This window comes from Cricetulus griseus, chromosome 10 (genome assembly GCF_003668045.3).
Source record: "Cricetulus griseus strain 17A/GY chromosome 10, alternate assembly CriGri-PICRH-1.0, whole genome shotgun sequence".
In the NCBI taxonomy this organism is placed as follows: domain Eukaryota; kingdom Metazoa; phylum Chordata; class Mammalia; order Rodentia; family Cricetidae; genus Cricetulus; species Cricetulus griseus.
The window spans coordinates 4,192,699-4,219,322 of NC_048603.1; the positions used below are offsets into that span (position 1 = coordinate 4,192,699).

Consider the following 26,624-nt stretch of genomic DNA (forward strand, 5'->3'; position numbering starts at 1 on the left):
TTTGCTTGGGATGATTCACGTGTTTGATAACAATGGGCTGGCCGGTTTCCTTCCTCCTTTCACTTTGTCGCTTGTGATGGCCTCTTCAACACTGCCATTAGGCAAATGCCATTTGAATGTCCATTGAAGAATCCCACCTTAAAATGTAGGCACAGTCAGATGTAGAACCTGATTATTTGCAAGCAAGCAATAGGAAAGCGTGTGGAGTTTGGAGTCCTGGGTGGATGGATACAAGCAAACAGCAAGGGAAGGTAATAGAAACCAGGGTGGGATTATGGAGGACAGCATAGGTCACTCCCTTGTCATGGCCAGAGCTAGAATCTAAATTCTTTTCTATAGAGGTGCTCTCTCCTGGCGGGTAGAAGTGCAGTGAGCTGTTTGGTTTAAACACCTTAAGCCGAATGATCTCATTGAACTCTACTTTCACTCCGGTGGATAGTTTCTGGTGGCACATTCATAAATCCGAATACAAACTCATTCGTCATTTGTCTCCCAGAGCACCCCAGTCAGGAATTTCGTGCGTGCGTCCTGGGTGGGTGTATGCACACATGTGTGTGTGTCTACACCTCAGCAATTTGTTGGCCTTTTTAATTAAACAAAGCTCATGCTTGTTGGCTTTCAGGGTGGGCTGCAAGGCCCATCTGTTTAACTAGGCATTTGCCTGATACTGCAGAGGGAGGATTGGCACGTGCAAGTGTGAATTTGAATACCAGATACAGGATATTTAAAGCTAAATTTATCTTTAATAAATTCACCCAGGGGTGCTTAGCAATAGGTAGTTTGGGAAATTATCGTAATGTGTGCAAGAGGAGCATTTGTTTTTAAAGGTTGAATGCTGGGTGATGGGGGCGGGGGGGGGGGGACGGGACGACGAAGTAGACTCAGAGTTCTTAAGTGATGCTCCCTCCTTCCTTCAGGTCTCCAAGTGATGGAGGGCGGAGCCCTTCAAGAATTCCTTTTTATGTGCTGGAAGGAAAATGATCCTCCATTTCCTATGGTCTCCAGATCAAATAATAACAGATTTCTTGATAGTGCCAGTGAAAGCAGTCGGCGTGTCGGACCAAGGGATGTCAATCCCGGAGGTGTCTTTTAGAAATCGCCAATTTATGGTGTGTTAGTCTGAACAGTTGCACTGCCTTTCTGAAATACATGTCCCATCAGGTAAAAGCATTGTGGTTACAGGCGCTGCAACGGTGAGTAAGTTGTGTGCTAAAAGGTTGGAAGTGGTGAACAAGTCTACCTGTGCTTAACTGCTAATCCCTGTTTGTATCTCTACTGAATGAACTACAAGGAAAGAGGGGGACAGACACTGAAATAACACAACAGAAAAGGAATATTATGTCATTCTGAGAAAATAATAGCATTAATACAACTCAAGGACCTGTTTGATGGATGTTTCAGCCACAATAGACTATTCCAGAATTCAAAGCAGGATGGGAGATTATTCAGACGTTGTTTTAGTTGAAAGTTGCCTCTTTTGTTTTGCCATTTTATTTCCTCCAATCCTTCCCTATTTTCGGAGGCGTCCTACAAAAGCCCAGGTTGTGGTTTTTAATGTCCTCTCTCCATTGTTCAGAAATTTATTGCTCTAGAAGTGTGAGGAGGGTTTGAAGAGCCTTACACATGTTTGACAGCAGAAGATAATAAATGTAAATAAATCTTTAATATTGTCTCTAATTCAGTTTGTGCCATTCAAATGTCAGGACTAGAAAAACAAGTCAATAAACATTTGAAGGAAAACAATATACATAAGTTGGTTTATATATTAAAAACAACTGTCAAACAATTATGACCTCATGTATTTGTTGGTTGTTTTGAAATATTCCTACTAGAGTTAAAAAATGCTATGAGGGCCTTTGAGTGTAAACATATTGTGTCAATCAAGAGCATATGTGATCTATCTAAAGCATGAGGTAAAAATTTTCTTCATAAATTATTGCATCAATAAATAAGTAATTTGCTTGAAAAAAATTATAAAAAATATTTGTGCTTTTATTAGGTTCTCTACAGACCTTTGCAGGATGATGTAAATGGATTGATACAGCAGCATTTTAATATGGGCTATCCTAGCTTGAAATACAAAGAGAAACATGAAGACTTTTGTTTTTTTATTTCTCAGGCAAACTTCAGCAAAATTGAGTCCATGAAACTTCATTCATTAAAATTTTAAGTGACCATGGATTTGTTGGCTTCAGTACGTGGAGTGTAACTTTATCCATTCAATTAAAGGACATAATTCACCCCTAGACCTTTGGCTTTACTCTTTTCATATAATATATAATTTGGGTCCATTTAATGGTCACATTTTGTATTATTACAGGTGGAAAAACACCAGCCATCTCATGGGTTTTGTGCTTGCAAAAGCGTGTAATTTAATTTTTTTGAACCAATTTAATCAGTGATTGTTTCATGTGTGTGAATTTACACTCTCCAACATTCTCGACGACTGCCTTAGATTTGAGGGTGACTGGGAGGAAGATCACTTCCCCTTTTAAAATGTCATTTAAATCTTGGGGAGCAGTAGGAGATTAGGGCACTAATCCTTGTGATAAATTGTACTGTTTAACTTTGCTGAGATGCTGTTGTCTCAGATTTTATCAGCTAGATACCAGACTCAGCAGTTTTAGTTCTGTTAACCCTTTCGACCCATGCAGTGTGTCTACTTGGCTATGAATTTCAAATTTTATTTGACCTAATATTTTCAGTTAGTCATGGCCAAAAAATCTTTCACTCCAATTCTTCTTCTTTTTTTTCTGAATAAAACTACTTCTCGCTGTGCCGTGAATATTTCCATAAAAGCCAGCAAGCTAATTTATGACTTAACAAAGAAAATAAAAGGCCTATATTTAATATAGAAATAACTTTTCTAGGGGAAATTGGTGGTGGACAGTATTAAATGACTCCAGTGTGGAAATATGCAGGTGGCCATTAGGAATTGACTGTAAGATTTACTGAAGATTTTCATATTAAATTTCCCTACATTCAGGGCCATATATAAGTCCAATTCTGTTAAAAAAATTCAACTAATAGCCACATGAAACATTTTATGCATATAGGCACCATTGTCTTCTTCCTCCTTTAGGGAATATATTGTTGCCTCATTGTGAAACTGTATTTTGACTACTCTTCACCAGACTAGTTTCTCTATTGCGAAAGAATTGTTGCTTTTCTATTCATCAGTGTATGGGACGTCTGGACCAAGGACTTGCAGATCTGCCTGTGTGTGTGAACTGAAAATAAGCATCGTTTAGGAAGAGGAGGGAGGGTCTAAGAGGGACGATTTCAGTTTTCGGTTCATATATACGTTTACGTACATGTACACACACATATTTGATTGCCCTTTTCACTTCTCAGGGTAGCATGTCTGGAAAACACTTATCCTTTCTGCAGAAAGATACACGAGGAGGCAGTGAAAAATTATCTGGTAGAAATCACTGCACCTTCGGCTTCTCACAGATTTGTGATTGCACCTCTCAAAAAGTCTAATTTTAATCATTTTGTACTTCAGAGAGGGTTGTTTCTCCTTTTAGCACAAAATTGGTTTAAGCTGCGTTTCAGTGGAGGAAAAACACTCATTTAAAGTCACCCAACTGAAGAAAATGAAGTCCAAACGCCCCAGAAATGTTTACTTAGTTTTTCTTTTTTGTAACACCTATACTTTGAATCCTGTCTTGGTAATGTTTTATGCGTTGTTGGTCTTGAGAAGTTAAAGGGAAAGATAGATAGCTTGCTCATTTCATGAACTCCATGCTGAGGCAATTTCTCTCAACAAGATGGGTGATAAGAAAAAAAAAAAAAAAAAAAAAAAAAAAAAGAATGTCATGCCTGACTCAGAGTTCCTTATCTGCCTCGAAAACCCCAAAGACCAGCGTGGATCAACCTGGCAGTGGCTGCATAATGTCCCCATTTTATCTGTTTTGTGGTACCCCTGAAAACACCCAATCGAGTTTCTGGCTTCTCAGCTCAGAAAACCATAGCAACCCCAGTCCGCACTTCTCCAACTCGGGACAGAGTTCAAGTTGTTCTCTTGAAGCCCTCCTACCAAATCCCCCCCAAAAAAGCCTGGGAAACCCTGACCACGGGGGGCCCCCGAGGTGTCCCTAGGACTTGCAGCCACAGATAAAGGGCGCGGGAGGAGGGGGGCGCACACGCACACACAAACCCTGCCTCCTTTAATTGAGAGCTACGGGGGGGAAAGGTAAAAAAAGAGAGAGAGGGAGAGAGAGAGAGAGAGAGACGGAGAGAGAGAGGGAGAGAGAGAGAGAGAGAGAGGGGGAGAGAAGAGAAAAAGAAAAAGCAACACTTTGAGAGTTCTTGGCGTGCTCCAGGCCAGCATCCCCAAGCTCCGGGCAGCGTCGCCTTGGCTGCCACGCACTGTCCCCCGCGCCCCCAAGGTAGGTGCTTGCTGGCCTCCGGGCCCCCCGGGCAGGCAGGGCAGGCAGGGCAGGGCAGGGCGAGCCGGCCAGCCTGCCGGCCGGTGGGGGAGGGGAGGGAGGGGCGGGGCGGGACGAGCGGCGCGCGGTCCCCAGTTGTCGCGGGCTGGCGCGGCCGGCCGCTCGCTCGCTCGCTCGTCCCGCGGGCGGTGGTGGCGGCGGCGGCGGCGGCGGCGGCGGTGGCGGTGGTGGCGGCGGCGGCGGCTGCGGCGGGTGCTCGGGGCGGGGCGGCGGCGGCGGCGGCGGCGGCGGCGGCGGCGGGGACGCGCCTGTCTCTTTAAGGGAGCTGGGTCTGGGGTGGCGCTTTCCTCCGCGAAGGCTCCTTTGATATTAATAGTGTTGGTGTCTTGAAACTGACGTAATGCGCGGAGAGTGAGGTCCTGACAAGCGATAACATTTCTGATAAAGACCCGATCGCGTTGCAATCTCTCCTCCAGCGTCCTCGCGCTCACCGCTGCTCGCTGCCTCCGGACCCCGCGTCCTGCCGATCGCTCCCTCGCCTCTGCCTATATTTTATTTTTTTAATTATTATTTTTTTTAAAAACAACAACAACAACAACAACAACAACAACAACAACAACAAAACCTCAACAACACCCCCTCCCTTCTCCCACCCGGCACCGGGCACATCCTAGCTCTATTTCCTTTCTCTTTCTCTCGCTCTCTCTCTCTCTCTCTCTCTCTCTTTTTTTTCCGGGGGGGGAGGGAAGGGAAAGGGGGGGAGGCAGGAAAGATCTTTCTCTCCCCCCCCCCAATAATCCAAGATCAACTCTGCAAACAACAGAAGACGGTTCATGGCTCTGGCCGCCGCGCCACCATCTTTCGGGCTGCGGAGGGTGTTCCTGACGATTAATCAACAGGTAAGGGGGAGCCTGGCGGGCGGGCGGGCGAGCGGGCGAGCGGGCGAGCGGGCGGGCCGGGGGGCGCGGGGCTCAGCCGGCCGGGGCGCCGTTCCGCCAGCGCTGCGCCCCGCGCGAGTGTGCGCAAAATGTGGGCGATCGCGAGCGGGGAGCCCTGGGAATTAAAAGTGACTTTCTTTGAAAAAAAAAAAAAAAAAAAAAAGCCCAGCCGAGGGAGAGAGAGAGAGAGAGAGTGTGCTGCAAGCAAGCGCAGGCTTCTCGGGTTTCACACGCATTTTTTTCTTCCTCCCCCCCCTTTGCGCGTGTGATTTCTTTCTTTCTTCTTCTCTTCTGTTCCCCTTCGTCCCCCCCCCCACAACACCAACCACCCCCCCCAATTCCTCTGCCCCCTTTGCTGGGTCTAAGGCATCTGAGCCTTGGAAACCAGAGAGACTTCAAACTGCAAGTAGCCCCCAGAGTCAGGAGGGTCAAGTTCAGCCGCCGGGGAGGAGGAAAAACAAATCCCGATTTGCCAAAAAAAGAAGTTTCAGGCCGGTGCCCCCTCCCCCCCCCTCCCAGCCCCACTCCCCCTCGCTGCTGTCTCTTGCTGGCTGATTTTAATTCTCTCCTACCGGGAGCAGCAGAGAATCTGGAGGTGGCTGGACCCGAGGGGCCGCCGCCGCCGCTGCTGCAAGTTTTCTGGGGGCTCCTGACAAACGGGGAGCAGACTGGGCACCGGCATGCAGAGTAGTAAGTTGGGTGAACTTGGCTGGGTCGGGAGGGTTTCCGAGAGGGGGTCCTGGAGTGGCCCTCGGAGTGGTAAAAAGAAAGAAAAAAGAAAAAACAAAAAACAAAACGGCATAGACTGCCTTTGGTTTTTCAAGAGTTTAGTTTGCAGAGCCAGGCTTCAAACTTTTTTTTTTTTTTTTTTTTTTTCTCTCTTAAAGGCCCAGCTGGGCTACAGGGAGAGAGGGATTGTGGCATCCCCTGGTGTGCCCGTCTCTGGGCAGCTCAGGGCAGCTCAGGGCAGCCTGGGCCCAGGGGTCTGTGCCCTGTCGGTACCATGAGGCAGGCAGGGCCTTGCAGCCAGGGAGCTTCCGTAGGGGCTGAGAAGGGGCAGACTTCCTCTGCGGTGCGGTTGATGCGCCATGTGTCGAGCGGGTCAGGGGACACTGGCTGGTGATTAAACGCCTGACAGCGGTGGGACATGCAGGCAGGCAGACAGGCTCTTTGCTCTCTGTCTAGTTCCTGTTTGGGCTGTAGAGTCTGAAACGCATCTTTGAAAGGCCAAGGCAAACACCTCTATCCCTCCAAATAACTCCAGGATTATAGGACCCCATGAATAATTTGAGGGGGAAGCCGAGGTGGAAGCCGTTTGAAGTGCAAAGCTGTTTTTGTGGCTGGAGAAGCTTTTTTTTTTTTTCTTTTTTTTTCTGTGAGTACCTGTCTGCGATGGTGGTGTTTTCCCCTTTCACCAGGGAAGTCACTAACTGTTTTACAGCGCCAGGACTCTAAAGCCATTGAAGTGAGGCGACCAGGGACCAGAGAGGACTTAACTGGGAATCTTGCTGGGGCTTACTACACTTTAGGACCTGGCTGACTTCCCCATATCTTTTTAGGCCTCACATTTGATCCTTTGAAAGTTTTTGAGTCAGAGCCATGGATTTAATGATGAATCCAAATTAAGATAGAGTATCCATCCTTATCCGGTTCTGGGAAATCACCGCTAGCGTTTTTTAAGCAAGGTAAGTGAAGAGAGAGAGGGGTCGAGCCGAGAGGTGAAATCAGGCACAAGTTAGGCCGATTCATTGAACTTTTCTAAGCCCTCCAGGTGAACAGGAAAGGGCCTGGAAGAGATAATCAGCACAAAGGCAAAAATACAGATAAGGGCCGGAGACAAGATTACAGAGAACTCATCATTCTAGGCCTTGTTGGCTAAATTTGATTGCTCAAGGGGGGGAAAAAAAGAACAGGGCTTAAGTCTTCAGAGTGTTGTAAACTCCTGAGCACAAACCCACCAGTCTCAGTCTCAGTCTCAGTCTCAGTCTCAGTCTCTCTCTCTCTCTCTCTCTCTCTCTCTCTCTCTCTCTCTCTCTCTCATTCTTTTCTGCAGGTTTTAGAAAGAGTTGGTCATGTAAAAAGGCTGTCAGGGTTAAAGATGTTAGGGACTGTCAGGAAAGTAATTGCAGCTAGCAAGCAGGTCCCTGACTGGGCAAAAAGAGAAGGAAAAGTCTCTAATCTCACAGCTGGGCAGCTTCTTCCATGCAGTTCCCTTGCTTCTGAGGCTCTCCCAGTTAGCGTAGCACTTGTGTGGAAAAAGCAAAGGTTCGAAAATAATCACCATGAGGCCGGCTTTCCCTCACTTTTCCTTTGCCCAAGTATGACAGGCTTGTGAATAAATACAGGGTTTGTATGGGAAGATGAAGCATTTCCTGTAAGTTTCGATGCTGACAGGACAGTCTGGAAATGATACCAACATTTGAGGGTTCTTTTTTTTTTTGTTTGTTTTAACCTTTGAGTGAAAGTTTATTAATGGCCTGCTCAAAGTTCACAACTTAAACTTATATGTTCATTGAGTTTATCCTTTGGTAGATTTCCTAACTTCCTTTTAAAAGCTGTACACTTGTATTGAAAACATCTCCAGTCAAGTTACATAGACAGGGCCGTGAGTGTGCTGGTTGGATGATTATTTCCGGGTTTTAGTACTGTGGAAACAACTGCAAAGGTGGGAACAGACTTACAGTGACTCTGTGCTGCCGTGATTTCTCCAAATGTAAGGCACTGGGAAGACCTATCAGTACAATACGGCAAACTACTACTTGCCTCTCGAGAGTGGATATTGGTGGCCTCCTGATGTGCCTTTGGTGTGTGAGCCTGGAATACTTTTCCAGGCATAATAACCAAGTCTGACACTCTCCGAATAACTGGTAGGAAGTACCTAGCAAAAAAAGTTTGTCACTCCGGAATTTTATATAGTGCTGCTGGGTTGCTCTTGTCCTTTGTTAGAGCTGACATGAAAGGTGTGGAGGAGAGCTGCCAGAGTGACTGTGACTCCTGAGTTGAATTCCGAGCTGCACACTTTGATTTCTAATATTGTGAACGATTTTGCAGAAATTTCTGGATACTTTCAGACAAACCCGTTTGGTATCCAAATTGGTGTGCATTTAATCACGAGTGACCTACATAGACCCTTACTTTGCTTTTGGCATCATTTTTGCTTTTCTTTTAAGTCCTGAATTTATTCTAGTTTCCACTGTAAGACTCTGCGAGATGCAGAAGGGAATATTCATTCATAAGAAAACCTTCCAAACACGGAAATGAGTGCCTCGTTGGGAATGCTGCCTTTAATAGCCTGGTATTTCAGTGGTGCTTTTACTAATATTTTTATTATTATTATTAAATGTACATGTGTGCCTGTACAGATAGAAGTCATGGTTTGCTTCTAAAGGTACATGTATTTTCTATAAAGAAATAAGACAAGGGTGTGAGGTTTTGGTAAACTCTTATATTATCTTCTTTAAAGTAAATACACATTACAGAAAAATTTTAAGGAACTTGAGATAGATTTTTTTTTTAAGGTTAGAACTTTACTTTGAACTTGAAATCAGTGCCAACAATGATAACTGGCTTTCTGATATTTTCTATAATTTTCTATATATATATATGTATTATAATTATTAGTACTTTAATACGTCATTTGAGAGCAAACAGTAATATCCAAACACTGTGCTATTGTACATGGAACAAAATCGACTTTCACAGAGTTGTGGACAGGTGTCTATAATTGATTTCAAGGGAAATTATTATTTTTGAAATAAGCGATGAACTTAAAATAAAATGACTGGCTCCCATTAACACACGTCCTCATGAAGATATTCTCTGGTGTGTAAAATGAAGCCATTCATTCAACACACTGACAGCTTTCCACTTGGTATTTGCCTCTGCTTAATTTAGTTTCCTTGGGACAGCTAGTGTGGTAGCCTGCATCTGTTTTTGGCAGGCACAGAAAACTATAAACTCAGACAGTTCTGTCTCAAGTATTGTAGCCCATGGGTTACAATCAGTTTGATAAAGAACAGACAAGTTGTATGAGCTTGCTTTCTGTTGTTCATCCTTGCTCCAGGTTTCAGGTAACGGGGTTCTCTTCCTTCCTTTTCTAGTTACGATTACTAATATTATTGATAACTAATTATTCTTGTTAAGCTTCCTTATTTGTTATTTATTGAGATATGGGGGAATGAGCTATAAGTACAGACAGGCGTTGGGATAGGCTGCTTATCTAGGGAATAGCTGCATTTATTTGAATGTATGGAAAGGAGTGAATTGTGGTGTCATAACAGAATTTGGGGGATTTAGTGAACTGCTGGTAGATATAATATCAAGATGCTTACCTTGACTTTACCAAGCAGTAATTCAATACCATTTTCCAAGTATACTCATTCTACTTCTGCATAGAAGAGACTTCACATGCTTCAAAATTATTTGCATTTTAAAAACTGAGCAGTTGTTCAAAACCACTTGTCTCCTAAAATCTTTGATCAGTCTACTGAAGTAAGTCCCCCCCAAATGCCAAGATTTGTTTTTAGACTACTGTTCAGTAGCAGACAGAGAGCAGCCTGTTTTCCTCTTAAGTGTAAGCTGCTTCAAAGCTCTTTGTATCAAATATTCTATTAGAGATGACCTCAATAAGTGGGGACTCAAACGATACAATTATGGCCACTTTGGGGGTCTTTATATCACTCCATGGCTCTTATTTCCCTGGGAAGTGAATTGGGTTTGTTTCTCTGTATAATGATGTGGAAATTGATTTAGGTTAGGAAGAGATCGATGGGCTTAAGGAAATGCTTTTACTGAGTTTGCAAGACACTGAAAATTACTTGAATTGTTAAGAACTAGTGAAGTCAAGGAGCCTGGTAGTGATGGAAGCTATTGAACTATCACCGTGTTGCCGCCATGCTGAGGTCTTTTTATTATTTCACTTCTTTTTGCCCCCTCAGAGCACAGTTTCAAGTACCAAAAACAAAGATGAAATTATCAGTGTACTTCAGGCTTGAAGCGTCATTGAAATAATTTTCTGATTCAAAGGTATAATTGAAATACAAACATTCATTCTTGGCTGGTCAGCGTGTTGCATTCAAAAGAATAAAAAAAAAACACATTTCTTTTAATTTTTAAAATGTTGCTAGCTCTTTAAAACTCCTGCAGTAAATACTTTACAAGTGGCTAGACACCTTCCCTGGTGCTCAGTTTATGCAAGTAGGAAACTTTCTCTCCTGATCTTTCTCTCTCTCTTTCTTGTTTTCTTTAAACCAACTGACGTCATGCCAAACTTTGCTTTAAAAGAACAGACAGAAGTAATTGGTAGCTTTTAACTTTTAATAATGTTCTGCACTGGTTTTGGTGGCCAAAATGCCTTTTTTTTTTTTTTTAACAAAAAAAGTTCAAGGAAGAACGGGCTCCTAGCCTGAGGAAGAAAAGCTCCGTTGATACAGTTATCTTTATTCTTGTTTTTCAATTTCTTATTAAAACTCTTCCCTGCTGAGCTCCGTTGTATTTTCTTCAGTTTTCCCTGTGATGGGTGGTGGATTTGAGGGTGTCATAATTTAAGCACTTTGAGGGCTTGGAGCTAAAATGGGTTTTTTGTGTTACCTTGTTTCTTTACTATTTGAAAGGGGGAAAAGAAATCCAGGTTTTGTTTCAATCGAGATTAATTAATGAAGGTTATCAATGGTGACAGGTCAAGGAATATGTTTATATAGAGAATGCCACACCTGTTACCAAGAACCTAAAATATGGAAGTTTAATTACGACATTAATCTTATTTATGTGCAGAGGAAGGAAAATAGATGAAATGTTACCAAAATGCAGTTTTATATTGAAAGCATTAGTTTCAAGGGTCAGTGTGTTCCTACAGAAAGTGTTTCATTTTTCATCCTGAGAATTTTAAGTGGCATCTTTAAGCCTTATTTATCACCTAGGACTTTAATATTCTTTTTCTTTCTGCAGAATTTACACAGGGAAATAAAACTTTGTTTAAGAGATACCTTGATCACATTGATTGACAAGGGCCGACTTCAGAAGTTGGCAAGCAGAAAAGTCTTTTCTGGGGAGAAAAAAAAATTGTGTCAGTATTTCCTTCCTTGGGAAAAGCTACTCCACCCAGAAATGGGGCCCTCCTTCCCATTTGTGGGGCAGAGCTGAGTAGCGACGTGTGAGACACAAACGGTTGCTGAGGTTTACGTCTTCCCTGGAATACCAAATTTCATCTGTGAGTTAGCTATTTTCACCCCTTCCAGACTCAGGGAGTCCCTAAAGAATAATGTAGCCTGAAAATGACGTGTCTCAGAGAGGAAGAGTAGTCACTAGTCATTTATAATTACAGTATAGTCTAGATCTTTGGAGTGTCCCCTTCTTAGGAATTTGACAGTTTTGATTTGCTTTATTTGTTCTCAGCCTTTTTCTGTGAGACCTACAGACTCGCATTTGTATCTGAAAGATTCCTCCTTCAACAACTGCTCCTTTGCTTAAGTATTTTCTAGGAAAAAAAAACACACACACAAAACAAAAACTAGAATTGAGCTATATGTATATATATATATATGCTGATCTATTTGCATAGTGCAAGTTTATTGGATTCAGTTTTGATTTAATTCATCAGTTTTGGAAAGTTTGCAGGCATGAATTGCAAACCATAGGTATGCCTAACATGAGGGTTTTTAAATTATTATTACGTAATAAACGTTGCTCTGATACTTCAAAACTGTGGGTCGTCATAAAGTTTAGGAAGAAGGGAAGGCAGAAGGAGCTATTTGGAGTTGCAGTCCTTTAATATCAGCAGCCTGTTTGCTGTGGAGGGGTAAGGGGAGGGGTAAGGGGAGGCATTCTGATACAAAAAAAAAAAAAAAAAAAAAAAAAAGAAGAAGAATCCATCAATTGCGTATATGGTCCCCTCCCCTCCCCTTAAGGTTCACTTAAACAATATGTTTCGGTTTTGCCTCAAACCATTCTGCACCTCCTCAACTATAAGCATCCACCTCTGTCTTGGATCCTGAGCGATGAAGGATGGTGTTTTCTGTTCTATAATGAGCAGCAGTATTGTTTGAACAAAGGTAACCTATTTTGATTTGTGTAATTCTTTGGTAGTGATTGGGAGGCTACCTCCAGTGTGAGCAGCGGAGTTCTGTAGCAGAAAACCTGTGGATACTTGGTGCATCCTCCGTAACTGTACCATGTTTGAGTTATTACAGCAATGCATGCCTACTCTTGGAGCTCTATTTTACGTATGTGATGCTTAGATCCACCTTGGTGGTGGAATTCGGTGTGCTAAACCATGACCCGCTGCGCTTTAAATAGGAATCTTTTAAAGAGATACATGACTTGATTTTTTTAAAAAAGCTAGAAGTCTGAAGGGAGTGTAACAGTTAAACATAGCGAATCAGTCGTTACCATAGCACTCAGATGCATTCAGAATTTACTAAGAAATTTCAAAAGAAGAAGAAGAAAAAAAAAAAAAAAAAAAAAACAACCGCACCCTATAAATCAAAATGCCCCCTCATTGTGTATTTTAAGTGGTGTTCTGGGAACATTCCTGAAAAAGTCTCATTTCTGTGGGGAGTGACAGTGCCTTTTCTGAAGATATGATGGCATAGACTGGCACTTCACAGTTTCCAGTTCTCTCAGCTTAAAACGTTATGGAGAAATATTATGGGACATGTAAAGACTCCGTACCCTGAGCCTATGCGTTTTTCCCTAGGGTGATGGATTCTGTGCGTCACAGAATGTGATGCTGTTTGTAATACTGGCTTGTAATACTGGTTTGAGGGTTGCTGGATGTCCTAGTTCATCAAGCAACATAATACAACAACGTCGGTAACTAGGTAATTGACACAGTCAAAATAGGCTCTGGAAAATGTTCCAAATGCTTTAAAGTCAGCTCAGAACTTAGCATATATTCCATTTATTCAACACTTAAATAAACAGATGACTCATTGTCTGTCCTTTAAGCCTGGTGTAGTCGATATCACTAGAAGCAAATATGTTAATGCTCATAGTTCCTGTTTTTATTTCCTTTTCTTTAGAGTTTGATAGGAGCATAGCTGTCTTGTCTTAATGATTGCTTTATCTATTAATTAGTTATAATTGTAAAAATGAGTAGTATAATATGATAAACATTTATGCTCTTGAATGTCTGTGTCCCAAGCTTTAAGAATATTGATGTTATTGTTAATGTTTTTTTTTTAAATTTGAGTATTATAACAGGGACTGAATTCAATATAGCACAGTATTTAAACATAAGAATCTTAGATGTAGAAAATATCTGAGATGTCTTAGTTGTAGAAAACAAGGGGTGGAAATATTTTCACTTGGAGTTGGTTTTAGGTATAGCATTTGGACAGACTATGAAGTTTACAAACCAGTGAAAGCTCACAGTAGAGCAGGCTCTTTGTGAATAGATTCTATGGTATGACTTTCTGAGCATTCATGTGGATGGTAATATCGTTCCCCCATGCATTGATATAGGAATCAGACACACATCTATAAACAATGTAAGTAGATGTAAATATGTACAGCAGAGTTGGTGTGGGGAATCAAATTTCTCTATTCCATGTTACGTTTATGTGCAGAATGTCTTACTACAGCTCACGCTTCTCTGAGTTCATGCGTGCACACAATTGTGTTCTCTTGTCTTAGAGGCCAGTACCTGGGATTCTATCAAACTGCACATATATTTTTTTAAATGACATTAATCATTCTCACACCCCTTTTGGTTATTTAATGCACCCTGGAACCTATTTGAGTGTTAGATTAGTTATAATTTTGGTTCTCAAGGAAAGGGAGATCACCTGAGGAAAATGTAAAACAAATTCTACTTTATGTGATGCCATGATCCATACATCATCTCTGCTTTGGAAAATGAGTCTATTTGTCTCTCACTACTAAGTAGTTCTGAACGTATAACGGGTCTTAAAAAAGTTGTTATTGGGCTTTGCTTTACTTGTTATGCCTTTAGTGATTGCTGAAAGAGAATCCAGGTCACTTTACTGATACGTGATGTTACCCACTTGACAGAAGTTAAGGGTGGCCATAAATAAATTAAGTTTAATCAATGTCCTTACTACTAAATTTTTACAATTCGTATACTCATTTCTGGATGATTAGTAATTTCTTTAGCAGTTAATCTTTTTATGTAATTTTGAGGCCTTTATACCTCATCTGCCTTTTTTATTTTGATGATAAATTTTGAACTGAGATAGTTTTAATATTTTATAGGAAAAATCAGAAATGCATATACTCTGTAAGGATTGCTGCAAACTCTGCTCCTCAGTTGTGCAGAAGTAGAAAAGTTCTAGAAAATGACCTAGGTAAAGCTGCCTTGGAAGCATAAAGTACTCTACACTTTTAAAGTCAATTCTTAAGAGCCGTGTTTTCTTTTTATTAAAATTGCACCCTTTGAATGTAAGATGTGGTGAAATCACAGCCAGTATCTTACCGCCACCAAAACCCCAGTGACAGTCAATTGTTTATTCTACTTTTTATCCTGTCCCTCTTTTGTCCTGTTTGAAAATGTTATGTTTTTTAGGATGATTGACTCTGTTGAAAGAATGCCCTAATTACTTGTAATGCATAGTGCTTTTTAAAATGCACTTTGGTACACTATAAACCAGGAAGCTGCCACTGGAAAACTTTAGGCCAGAAGAAAAAAAAATCATATGCATATATTTTATAAATCAACTTATGTACATGATCTTGCATGGAGACTTTGCCGAAATCTTAACTCTTTTGTGCTGTGTTTGTTTGCAATCATATGTATACATTCTACACTCTATATTCCAAGAACTATCCTGTATTTGACATTTAATTAAATATGTCTATGCTCTTCCTACTCCCTGAAAGTTTTGATGTATCACTGATAATAACATTTCAAAATGTGACTGACATGCACTATGATAAAAAATAGAGAATTAAAGGTAGATATTAGCTTAAGCAGGTTTTCCTTTTTTTTTTTTTTTTTTGTTACTGGTTTTGGTTACCTTTAAAGAAAGAAATCCCTCAACAATAAGGGGAAAGGGTTGTGTAGAGTCAGACGTGATTGCAGTGCGTGGCTTTATTCATTTATATACGTTTTTTTGGACATAGAAAGCTTTGACCTCTTAGCCTGTGGTCCTTGGGAATTTTAGATAAACCCCACTGGGGTCACACTTACAGTTCTGGCTTCCAGTGACAGAGAAAACTCTATATGTAGCTTCTGCTCTGCTACTGCGCTGCTTTCCTGCAGGACTGGAAGATTCTTTAAGTTAATTCGGCATTTGAAAGCACAAGCAGAACCCTTCCTCTCTGAAACCCCTCTGGATGAGTTTCACAAGGGCAAGCAGAGATCACAGGCCACATGATGTCGCTGCCTTTAGGATGTTGAAGAAAACTGTGCTGAGCCCAAGAATGTGGTTTCTGGATTCTTCTGCCATGCTTTAACAGCAGGTTTTTCTTTTGCTTGAGAAACTCCTCTTTTTTTTTTCCCCCAGTTTTGAAAGGATTAAGAATTTCCCCTTTGAGTGGACAGATGTGCTGGCTGGAGGGTATTTTAATCTCCATTTCCTTATGACATTTATACTTGAAGGGCAGTTGCATAGGAAATAGTCAAAGCTTACATACAGCAAAACAATAATTTGATTTTATTGTTTGCTCTTGAGCAGTCCGTTGACACTTCATTTCTGTGAGGACATATACCGAATAAAATTAAATAAAGTTGTGGTATAATTTGGAAATAATTATGAGTACCACCTTTTCTGGCAAAAAAAAAAAAAAAAAGATTAAGGCAACTTTAGTTAGTGATTCTACCTACTCAGCATCCCACATTTGTGTGTAGGAACTGGACCACTCGGTCACAGATGATGTGGTCTCTTGACTTAGGGAAGAAGAGAGAGGACTTTAAAAATGTTCACCGGTGTGTTTTCAATTCCCAAGAGGTGAATGGCAACTGTCCCATTATGAGCACTTGGAGGTCTTCTAAGAGTTTTGCTTGTTTATTGCAGCGTTAGGCAAAGGCATCAAGCAGAGTTTTCATAGGGGTTTGGATGTAACGTAAACTAGAATAGTATTTGTCTTTTAAGGTGGCTCCTAAGTTTGGGATTTGCCATTGACTTTCGATCTCTCTGGTGTGACAGTTACAATGGATAGAAATATCCAGAGTGAACGGTAAGGTTAGTTCTGTCTTTCATGTCTAGGAAAATACAGCACCGAGTGTTTGCTTTTTGTGTGTTTTGTCTCCAAGCAGAGGAAACTGACAGTTTTATGTTTTAAGTGCAGAAAGTTGTTCTTGGCTAAGCAACCCTAGAGTTAATCACAGGGATGTTAAGTTGAATTTTTGTCTTTATAAAGTTTCTGATTTTTCAAATGAAATGTGCTGTTGTTATTACCAAATTAACATCCTACCTTCTGGGTTGATTTTTAGATAAATGTTTACTTAAATGTCCTTTCTTGAAGTCCATTGCTTTCAAAATACATAATTTTTTCCCTTTCTTCTTCAAAGCCTTTTAGGAGAGGAAATATTTAATCTTTTTAGTGTGGTTTTGTTTTTTAGATTGCTGGTCCTCTGTTCTTTCCTGTAAAATACAAACTAGTTTTACATGCATTTTGGTGATCTTTTTTCCTGTCATGCTGTCTGAAAACAAACAAACAAAAAACCCTCTGATATAGGAGAAATCCAGGAATCGGCGAGCTCAATTCTCAAACCACACCCTGGCAGATACTTTGGTCATTTGTAAGGAGTCACTCGAGGGAGAAATCTTTTCCTGTGTCATTTCACACTTTACTTTTTCCTTCAGAAGAGAGTGATTTGGAAAAGTCATGCACTTAATCATTAAAGTTAATTGGAAACTGTGAATGTTGTCAGGGAACATGACATTTGCTGGAGTATTACTTGTATTTCATACTTGTGTGCTAAAGTTTTGATTGGGGTAAAACAAAAACAAACTTTAACCAACTTTGAATTCTATTTAAGAGCAATCTGTGGAAGGCTTCAGAATAAAACAAAATATGAAACACCATCAGTGACTCGGGGTAGAATTACCTCTGTAGAGAGCAGAGACTTCCCTGTGGCACAATTTAGTGGGAGGATGTTTAAGTATCAAGAAAAGTCTGTCTGTTCACACCTGCTCCACCCCCCCCACTACTGTACGGACATTCTTAAATTATAGTTGTGTTCGTCAATAAGGCTGTGGCCATCGGGAAATGACAGCCTTGTGCATATGTAAGAAAAGAAAAGTTTTCATCTGTAATGTATGTACTGCTTCCTAAAGAGGGAGCCACCAAGTTGTAAACTCCCTCTCTTGAAAGCTGTTCCCTGGCAGGAGGAATTGGCCCTGGAGACCACAGTGTTTGAATTCTCAGTGAAGTGTGTTTAGCAGTAGTTTGGTGTCTCCACTGGTGGAGATGGGAATACTTCCTCTTTTGTCTGCTGTGATGTCAGGCAAGAAGTTAGCCAGAACTTGGCAGTGGGGCCTCATCAGTGTTGAGGAATTAGAGACACTGTGAGGATCCCCAGTCATGTTTTATGTGTTATTTTGAAACCACGCTTTGAAATTTGAATTATAATCATGAAGTCAGAATAGTATTTTTAGATTGAATTGGAAGCCAGTAGTTACAGATAGTGAAAGATTTAACAGGCTCTTTTCATGTTTTTCTATGGAGAACATGGGGATTCAGTCCTTTGAATGGCGCTGTAGGATAGTAGTAGTAAAGTTGACCTTACATTGACAAAATATGATACGTTAAAGATATTTGCTAAATTTCAGGGACAAACAGAATGCACATCTTCAATGGATTTACAATCCGGGGAATCGTTTAATAAAGGGAACTGACAGTTGAATGAATTTAATCGCCCGAGGTGTGACATGCAGGGCCAACTTTACCCTCTGACTGAAATTATCTTTGTTCCATGACTCTGGTCTGAAACTTCACCCCATCTCCTTTGCTGGAGAATGTTGTGCACATTCATGAGTGTATGAGCTTTCAACAGCTCCTATGGAGAAGTAGACCCTGCCCAGAACAAGGTCCCTTTCCTAATGGCTGGACTTTGCTTGCTTTGTCAGTCAGGAATCTGCTGTGGTCTGTCCTGATCTTTGTCTGTAATTCATATATATTCAAAAAAATCATGGGACCCTGTATAATTTGAATGATACAAACTACTCAAATTATTATTCCACTGTAACTATTCTCATCTTTTGCTACAAAAGAGAAAACTAAAGGTACAATACCAGGTTCCCCCCTGCTTAGTCAAAAGAATGATCCATAATGAATATAACCAAATCAGTAGACAATTTCTGGGTTTATCTAAAAAATTGCTTAATATTTAAGAATCTTTAACCTGTGCTTTTGCTTCTACAGATGGATATGAGAATAGAATCAAAATACCACTTAGTTTATAGTTAGTATGCAGCGATTACACAAGGAATCCACCGTTGTATCTCTTTATTGCAATGTCTTAGGAAGATTTAGGAGCCAAAGGTGTAATGGAAGTTATTCCACGTCAGAGTTTCTGCAGAAAATCTAGATATAGCGTTCCTTTTAGAGAACTTCATGATGCGAACCTAAATAAAATCCAGTTGGACTGGAAAATTAGTTATGCCCTGGCCATTAATAAGAAGGAAACTCCTGTTTTAAAATACCTTCAATATTTATCAATAGAAAAACCAATAAAAACAATGATTCATTTGAATTAGGATTTTTAATCTTTATAGAATATACCAGGGCATCCTTGAGATGGGGCCTGAAAAATGAGGCTAGTTTATTTGAATGTGGCTAAGAAACCACTCACAACACTTTATGAAAACCCCTCAGAACTCATAGAAACAATTTAACAAAAGAACAAGGAAACAATGATCATAAATGCTTTCCCACTTAGTCCTGGGCTTTGATGCTTTTCAGCCGCCACTCTACTATAAAATGAAATGATTCAGATATAGATGTAACAGCTTTATTGATTTATTTCACACTTTCTTTACATGTTTAGCAATGATTTGGACATATAACATGGATATACTCATTTTTTTTCCTTGATTCTAATCAGGTCAATTTTTTTTTTTTTTTTGGTGTGTTTGAAGTACTGATTATTACTACTTTTTTTTTTTTTAATGGACGTATGAGGTATAATCAAACCTTACGTTTTTTTGTTTTAGTTTAGAGTTATTTCTCAGCTCAGATCTGTCCCTCATAAGAGAAGGGCACAGGTTGGTTATAGCTGCAGTGGGCCTGCCCTGGGTTAAAAAAAGAAAAATGGTGCCGAATGCCATGAAGTAAGGAATTGAACTTGACATTCCTGGCTCAGTGGCAGACAGCTCCAGAAGTGACAGGGCAGGAAGCAAGCAGGAGGAGCTGCCCTTGGGCTGGTCTGGTCCAGGGTGAGCTCCTGAATCTCCTCCCTCGTGCTTGCAGCGGAAAGAAGACGGATGCTTTCATTCTCAAGGCTTTTCTTTGTTTTGTGCCTTAGCCAGATGGCAGGTGGTTATTATTTTATTATTGTTTTTCCCCTTGCTTTGGGTTTTTTCCCCCTCTCCTTGATGTTTCTTTTGGGTGAAAGCTTTTATGAATAATTTATCAACAGGTATCCCTTTAAAACGAAAACAGTCTCCTGGTGGAAAGGAATCATCTTTTTCTGGTTGGAAATTGTTGATTAAGTCGTCATGCAGCGGTGTGGTTTAGAAGTAGTTCTTCTAAAATGAATGGAAGAGCCATTGTGACGGTGGTTCTGGTCATCCTAAGTACTATCCCCTTCTTCCTGGCTGTGGAGAGTGTTCCACCAAACTGTTTGAAGGGCTAAAACCCTTCCTCTGCCATTATATAGCTGTCAGCTTATATATATTGTTTCATTTATTATCTCTGTATAGTTGAATTTCCCATTTTACTCCCACTTTAAATCATAATTTAATATCAATATGTACTTGATACAATTATAGCAAAAAGGTCAATGTCTGCTTTCTCTAAGGTCTTCTTAATGATTTTCTTAACGTCATCATAAGTGTATTTTTTCCGATTGATTTCCCCTCTATATATTAAGCACCTATTTTTCTTCTCTTACTTGAGGACATATAATAGTGGGTTATTGTGTTTTCCTCAGGGATTCGCTCTCTCAATAAGTCATCGGATGCTTGACTACTTTTGCTTCTCTGGGATCACAGTTATGCTAATGTATTCACCTACTGGAGAGAATTCCTTTTCAGGCAGTCTTTAAACTATTTTATACTTGTTCTCACGACACATATTTGTGAACAAAGACTATCTTAGATGTTTTATAGAAGGCAGTTAAATGGGTTACAATCCAGTTGTAGTTGTTTATGGGGCATTCTTGGAATGTAAGGAAGTCTAAGTACAGCCTTGCAGGTAAGCTATGGCTAATGAAGATGGGAAATAGGTTAGGACTTAAGCAGGATGGAATCTAGGTACCACTTACCCAACAGTGAATATAGTTCCTTGGACAGTTTAAACAAACAAACAAACATCCCATCTAAAGTAAAAGATTACTTTGAGTTTACTTCTGGATGGATTTCATCTTGTCCATGTGAGTCAAAGAGGCTGCTTTTTCCGATTTATTGATTTCCATTTTTCCAAGTCTGATGTGGAACCCAGTCTCTCCTTTTTTCCTTTCAGATGAAAGATAACCCGAACCACCTACAAAAATAAGCTGAGAGTGGAGGAAATATTGGATGCCCGAATTTTGGTTCTCTTTTGTTGTAAATCAGCAGAGTGAAGTGTGCCAGGCTTCCTTGTTTCTTGACAGTGCTGTCCTGAAGTCCCTAGCGGCCTCGCAGAAGCCAAGCCCCAGTGGAGTTTCCATCTGATGGCAGTGATCAGAGGTGTCTGCTTTGCCAGCCATCTTCCCCTGTGTCTCTCTGGGCTCGGCTACCAGGGCTTTTCAGCTCTGCCATCCTTCAAGTCTGCCCTTGCGTTCTCGTTTTCCTTTCTAAATGTCTGTTCTTTTCTTTGAAGATTTTATGCTTCCAGCTTTTCATCTGAATGAAATAATTCCCGAGTGTTCATCTTTAGTTCTATCCTGCCTCTGAGTTAGTTCCAAAGCCATCAGCCTCCAGCTCCCATCAAGATTTACTTGCATCCTGGTTTCTCCTTATTTTCTGAGATTCAGGACCTTCTAAAGGCTTTCAGTTCCTCAATGCTTCCTGAAGATCGCCTTGCCTTCTGCCCTCAGTACAGCGCTAACTGGCTCCAGAGCACCCCCAAACTCACACTTGGTAACGGCTCTCTGTCTTCGTGACAAACTCTTTATACAGACTTTCCTATAAGCCATTCTCTTCATTCCTCCTGAGCTCTTCCACACGTATAGAGAAGCATCCAGGAGCTGGGCTACATTTCTGGCTCTAGTGTAGCCCAAGCCAGCATCATCTTGACATTGTAAAACTGAGGAAAGTAAGACTAAATAAACCCACACCATTCCATATTTTTTTAACTGTGGTATTAAGTGATTAAGTGGGCACTTGAGAAGGAATACACACACACACACACACACACACACAGAGAGAGAGAGAGAGAGAGAGAGAGAGAGAGAGAGAGAGAGAGAAGTATAAAAGTATAGGGTTTTCTGGGGTTGAGAAAATTGTGAAATCGGATTGTGAGGTTCCACAGGGGATTATATAGCCCTACATTAATAGACTCCGCTTGAAATTTGCCCTGATGTTTTGTTTCTAAAGTCTAATAGCGCTAGTTACAGCCTACTATGTTGTATTTTACAGCGCCCTTTCAAATCCTTCATTTTCATGACTAATGCCACCTAACCAGGCAAAACTGTCTCCAGAAAAACTAAGGAACAGAAAAGCAGGACCTAGGACTGGTTTGCTGTGGTCCTCTGGGACTGGCTTTGAGACGGTGGTCTACTCCAATATTAAGATGATAAATGATAGGCTCTCAAAATAAAAAGGGTGATGATGTTACTCTCCACAGTAAAGACTCAGATATCTGGATTTGGAGTTCCATATATTGACTTCTTTTCCTGCCCAAATATTGAGTCATGATGTTTAAGGACAGTGGCTTCACAGAGATAGTGGTCTGTAAGCAGGTCCAATACCAGGGTGCTAAAGGAGCAAAGATGACTCCCTTCACAAGATCCAACACGGTTATTGATGAGTAGGGTTCATTAGGCTGGAGGAGAAGCATGGCTAACACTGCTTTAAGATGCCCAGGTTCTCACACTAAGAGACTGTTGGACCTTCTATTGTTTTAAAAAATACCTGTTTTCCCAAGAAATGACCAACGAAGTGTTTAATGATGATAGATAATGCAGTCTTTTTATGCTAGGATAAAAATAGCCCAGACTTAGGAATACTTGATTCTTACTAATCACTTTTAGTTTCATCTCAATGCCAACTAACCATGCTAAACTAATTTTTGCAGACTGGGTCCTGATCTTTTCGAAGTAATTTTGTTTATTTTCAGCTAGAACATTTCTTTTATCTGAAAATCGGGAAGTCCCTTGGATTAAACATATGCGACTCTACTCAGCACTCAGATGCTAAACATCCTTGGGAAATTATTAAGTGATACTTTTACTCTACATCCCCAAACCCCTATGGAGAGGCCACTTGTGATGGAAACATCCAGGAGTGGATCTTCCAGAGAATTTCTTTTGCTCTTGTAGTTGACTCACGTAGGATTCTTATTCCTATGTATTTCCCTCCTTGCCTAGAAACCAAACATTCCACAGCTTCCTAGGAGCCTTAGTTAATTGCATTTTTTTTCAAACATACTTTTGTGACGTCACCTTTGATTTGTCAGCGACTTTACAGATCATTTGAAGGAGACATGGGGATTTATAGAAGTCGTGTCTGCCTCTGTGCGGCATGCTTTAGGCAACCGTAGAAAGAGTCCTACTGAACGCGCACTCTGGTTAATAAGTAGGGGTTTTTAAATCCTCCGTACTTTTCCACAAGCAAAGGGGTGCATATTTTTGGTTACAAGCAAGTAGGCGAAATTTAGCCCTGCTGTTCTGGTAGCCTTGGTGGCTTTAAAAAAAAAAAAAATCTCTTCATTGCCATTTCATAATCTCTGACACAACTGTCCAGCTCCCATGTCTGCTAAAAGCAGAAATAGAGGAAGGAAATGTATGTTTTGGCTCCATTAAAGAGTTCCTTATCAGGGTGTCTGTAGGAGTGGATGCTGCCTAAGATGCCTTTATTTGCCAGTTGGACGGCATGTGTGTTGGGCTACTGCCCCGTCTGCTAAAGCTGTGTGGTACCCTTTAATGGTGGGAAGAAGGACATTATTAAATGTGTTAGGTGTAGTTTTCACTTGTGAAAATCAGGGAGCAGAGGGCATGCAAACTTGGCTCAAAAGGCTAGACTGGGTTTGCAGAGACATGAGCTACAAGCCCTAAAAACTTCTCTGGTTGATCCCCAGCCAGCACTGATGACTGCACTGATGACTGTAAGAGCTTGGGCCAGTCAGGTCTGCAGGGAGAAAGGACCCAGAACTGGAGGGTTATCTTTCATCAGGGGACACCTTACAGTGAAGACCCTGGGGGACATCTGTGAAGCACCCCACTAAGGCTACTGCCATGCCAGCTGAGTGTGCGTTGAAGGGAAGACACACTCAGGGAAGTTACCCTAATTACGCAGACTACTTAGGTAGTCTGGTTCTCCACATCTGTGAACCGTTCTATTCTGTGCCAGCTGTGGTGTCATCCAGCATGATAATTTATTTATTTGAGGTAAGGCCTCACCATATATATACAAGCAAGGCCTCGGATTTTCCATCCTTCTGCCTCAGCCACTAGAATGTCTGAAATTGCAGGTGGGCAAGGCAACACAGTGCCAGGCTTGAGCCAGGAGGATTTCAGAGGCTGCAACTTTGTCCTATTAACACCGTGCCACTGTGATTTCTGCTTAGGCCATCATTCATTGTTAGGACATAAACTCTCACCTTTATATAGAAGGCATTTAAAATGTTTACAGTCATAATCTAAAAACATCACCAATCACATTTTTTTTTTCTGTTGCGATAGCTACAGTGTCTAGTAAATACACAAGCACAGAGGGAGAGAGAGAGAGGGAGGGAGGGAGGGAGAGAGAGAGAGAGAGAGAGAGAGAGAGAGAGAGAGAGAGAGAGAGAGACTGAGACTGACTCACAAGCTTAAGTAACTGCCTCTCCTGGCTCCATTACAGTAAAAGGCTGTGCTCAGCAAACCCCTGGTAAGAGGAAGTTGTTGAATGACACGGGGAGGTGGTACGGTCCTGTTAATCTACATGCTTTGTGTTTCCTAAATATTTGTACTCTTGGGGAACTAATGCTCAGAATGGGGTCTGGACAACCTTGAATTCTGCTGCGGCTCGTGAATGTTACAAAGACTTCAAAAAGCAAGCTCGCTTCGGTTCCGACCTAATCATTTCCTTAAATCAGTTATCAGCTTTATGGCTTTAATTTTGTAATTGTGGGCTTTTTTTTTTTTTTTTTTTTTTTCTGCTTTTCCGGGAAGAGTTCTAAAGACCCAGTGCAGTGTGGCTCCGGGTTTAGTCGGATCAGAAGTAGACCTTCCAAGAGTCCAAAATTGTACCTTTCCCCCTTTGCAAAGGCGCAGTGGAAAATGGGAGCCTCAGATCGGTGAGCCTCAGGGTCCATTTTCTTTGCGGCGCCAGGAGAAGCGGCCGGGCGGGCCGGGAGGGGCCGGGGCTGCAGCGGCGCCGGGGCCTCGGAACCGGGTCAGGCCGGGGAGCCCGGCTGCTCGCCCGTGCAGGGCGGGGCGGGGGGGGGCGTGGAGCGCGGTGCTGCGGGGAGCCGGTGCGCTGCCTGCCGGGCCACCCGGCTCGCACTCGGCTCGCACGGGCCTCCCGGGCCGGCCGACCCTTCTTCTCTGAGTCTCCCCCGCCCCCCCGTCCCGCGGCTTCCTCTCCTGCCCCTGCCGCCGCCCTCGGGGTGGACGGGGCGCTCCGATTGCCTCCCGCCAGCCCCCCAGATGGGTTTATCAACAGTGACTCATCTCACATCAGGGTTCTTCACCTGCGATCCATCGATCGCCGCCCGCCCGTGCAAAACCGCAAGACTTGCCACGGCAGGGGACTTGAAGTCCTAGTTTTTCATCAATTAGAGAAATCTGTGATTAGCCTCTGGTGAACGACCTGCTTCCCCAGGCTTTTTTTTTTCATTTGGAACTTTATTTGGGGCCACGAACACACGGAGTTAGAAGCATTGTGTCTCAGGCTTCTCAATCAGAATAAAACAGGCCTACAGTCATAGGCACATAGAATTGCTATGTGCCTTATAATTAAGTAGCTTTATAAGCAAATGAAACTGTTTAGTAGTGGCTGTGCCTTCTGTACTTTTGGTCTTCTGTGTCTTTATGGTCTCTTAAAGTCTAGATTTGAAGACAGTTGCCGAATTCCTATTCAGGCTTACTTGTCTTCACATTATCAACCTTCTTTTAAAGTTTATTCCTTGTTAGGGAAATCTTCCGCACACCCTTCATTTTAAGGTCCTTCTCGAGAACTCCATATTATTAAGAGCGTATCAGGCAGCAGCGGTTATTTTTAGCGTCACTGCCCTGAAGTTCTTCCTAAGACAGGTATTTAGCGGAGATTGAAGGTTATTGATTCATATAATTTGTATCCAGCTGTTTCCTTTTGGCCTTGAAGGTCTGTGGGTGCCTAACATTAGCCAAAGGAAATAATTGATGTGTCCCTGGAGATGGGGTACCGACTTCAACTTGTGATGACCACGGGTGTACACCAAGGCCTTCACTAATTTTAAAACTAAAGATCACAAAGAAGGCAAGGATGTTTGGATATTCCCCCCCCACCCCACCCCCCGTAGCGTACAACAGGTTCACGTACAGCCTTGCTCTCTCTTGGAACAGGTTTTCCATGGATGTGAGCCGAGACATTTCTCTGTGCCATCCATAGCAGCATTGGAACCCTTAGATAGAGCAAGTGGCTTGCAGCTCCCTATCTTGCCATAAGGGTGAAAGTACCACCAGGCCGGGCAGATGAGATCATTTCACAAGGCACGATATCGAAATGAGATTATTTTATAAAAAAGCCAACAGTCATCCCTTGAGCATGCATGCGGACTTAGTACAGGCAATCTTTTTAAGGAATTCATTTAAAGGAAGGCAATAATCTTATGATAAAATGTCAAACGCATTTGTTAACTACTAAGCAGTGTCCTGGCCTCAACCCCCCTAACTAAATAATCTCCCCATTAAACAGTGGGACTGAAGCCAGCACCAGAAGCTCCAGGTCTAGTGTACAAATAAAAGAAAGACTTGAGTCTGCCATCCCTTCTCTCTGTGGAAGGAGACCCTTCTACTCATCATCTCCAGGGTCTTCAGTGTGCACCAGAATCTTTTAACATTTTTAAC

At 41.7% G+C, this 26,624-nt stretch overlaps 1 protein-coding gene across 7 annotated transcripts in view; it reads left to right on the plus strand.

Annotated features, from left to right (window-relative positions):
- The first annotated feature begins 4,684 nt into the window (after positions 1-4,684).
- Positions 4,685-26,624, plus strand: part of Trps1 (transcriptional repressor GATA binding 1) — a 237,861-nt gene continuing 215,921 nt past the window's right edge. Inside the window, exons 1-2 of one of the 7 annotated variants that reach the window (XM_027431424.2) lie at positions 4,685-5,293; positions 6,892-7,017. Coding sequence is in view for 2 of the 7 variants with exons in the window: in XM_027431422.2 (XP_027287223.1) it covers positions 6,013-6,022 (10 nt within the window). In the remaining 5 variants the exon portion in view is untranslated. Of the gene's footprint in view, positions 5,294-5,854; positions 6,023-6,891; positions 7,018-24,406; positions 24,463-24,516; positions 24,872-26,624 lie in introns of those variants that run through there. The other 6 variants (XM_027431425.2, XM_027431423.2, XM_027431422.2 and 3 more) reach the window with 6 other exon arrangements.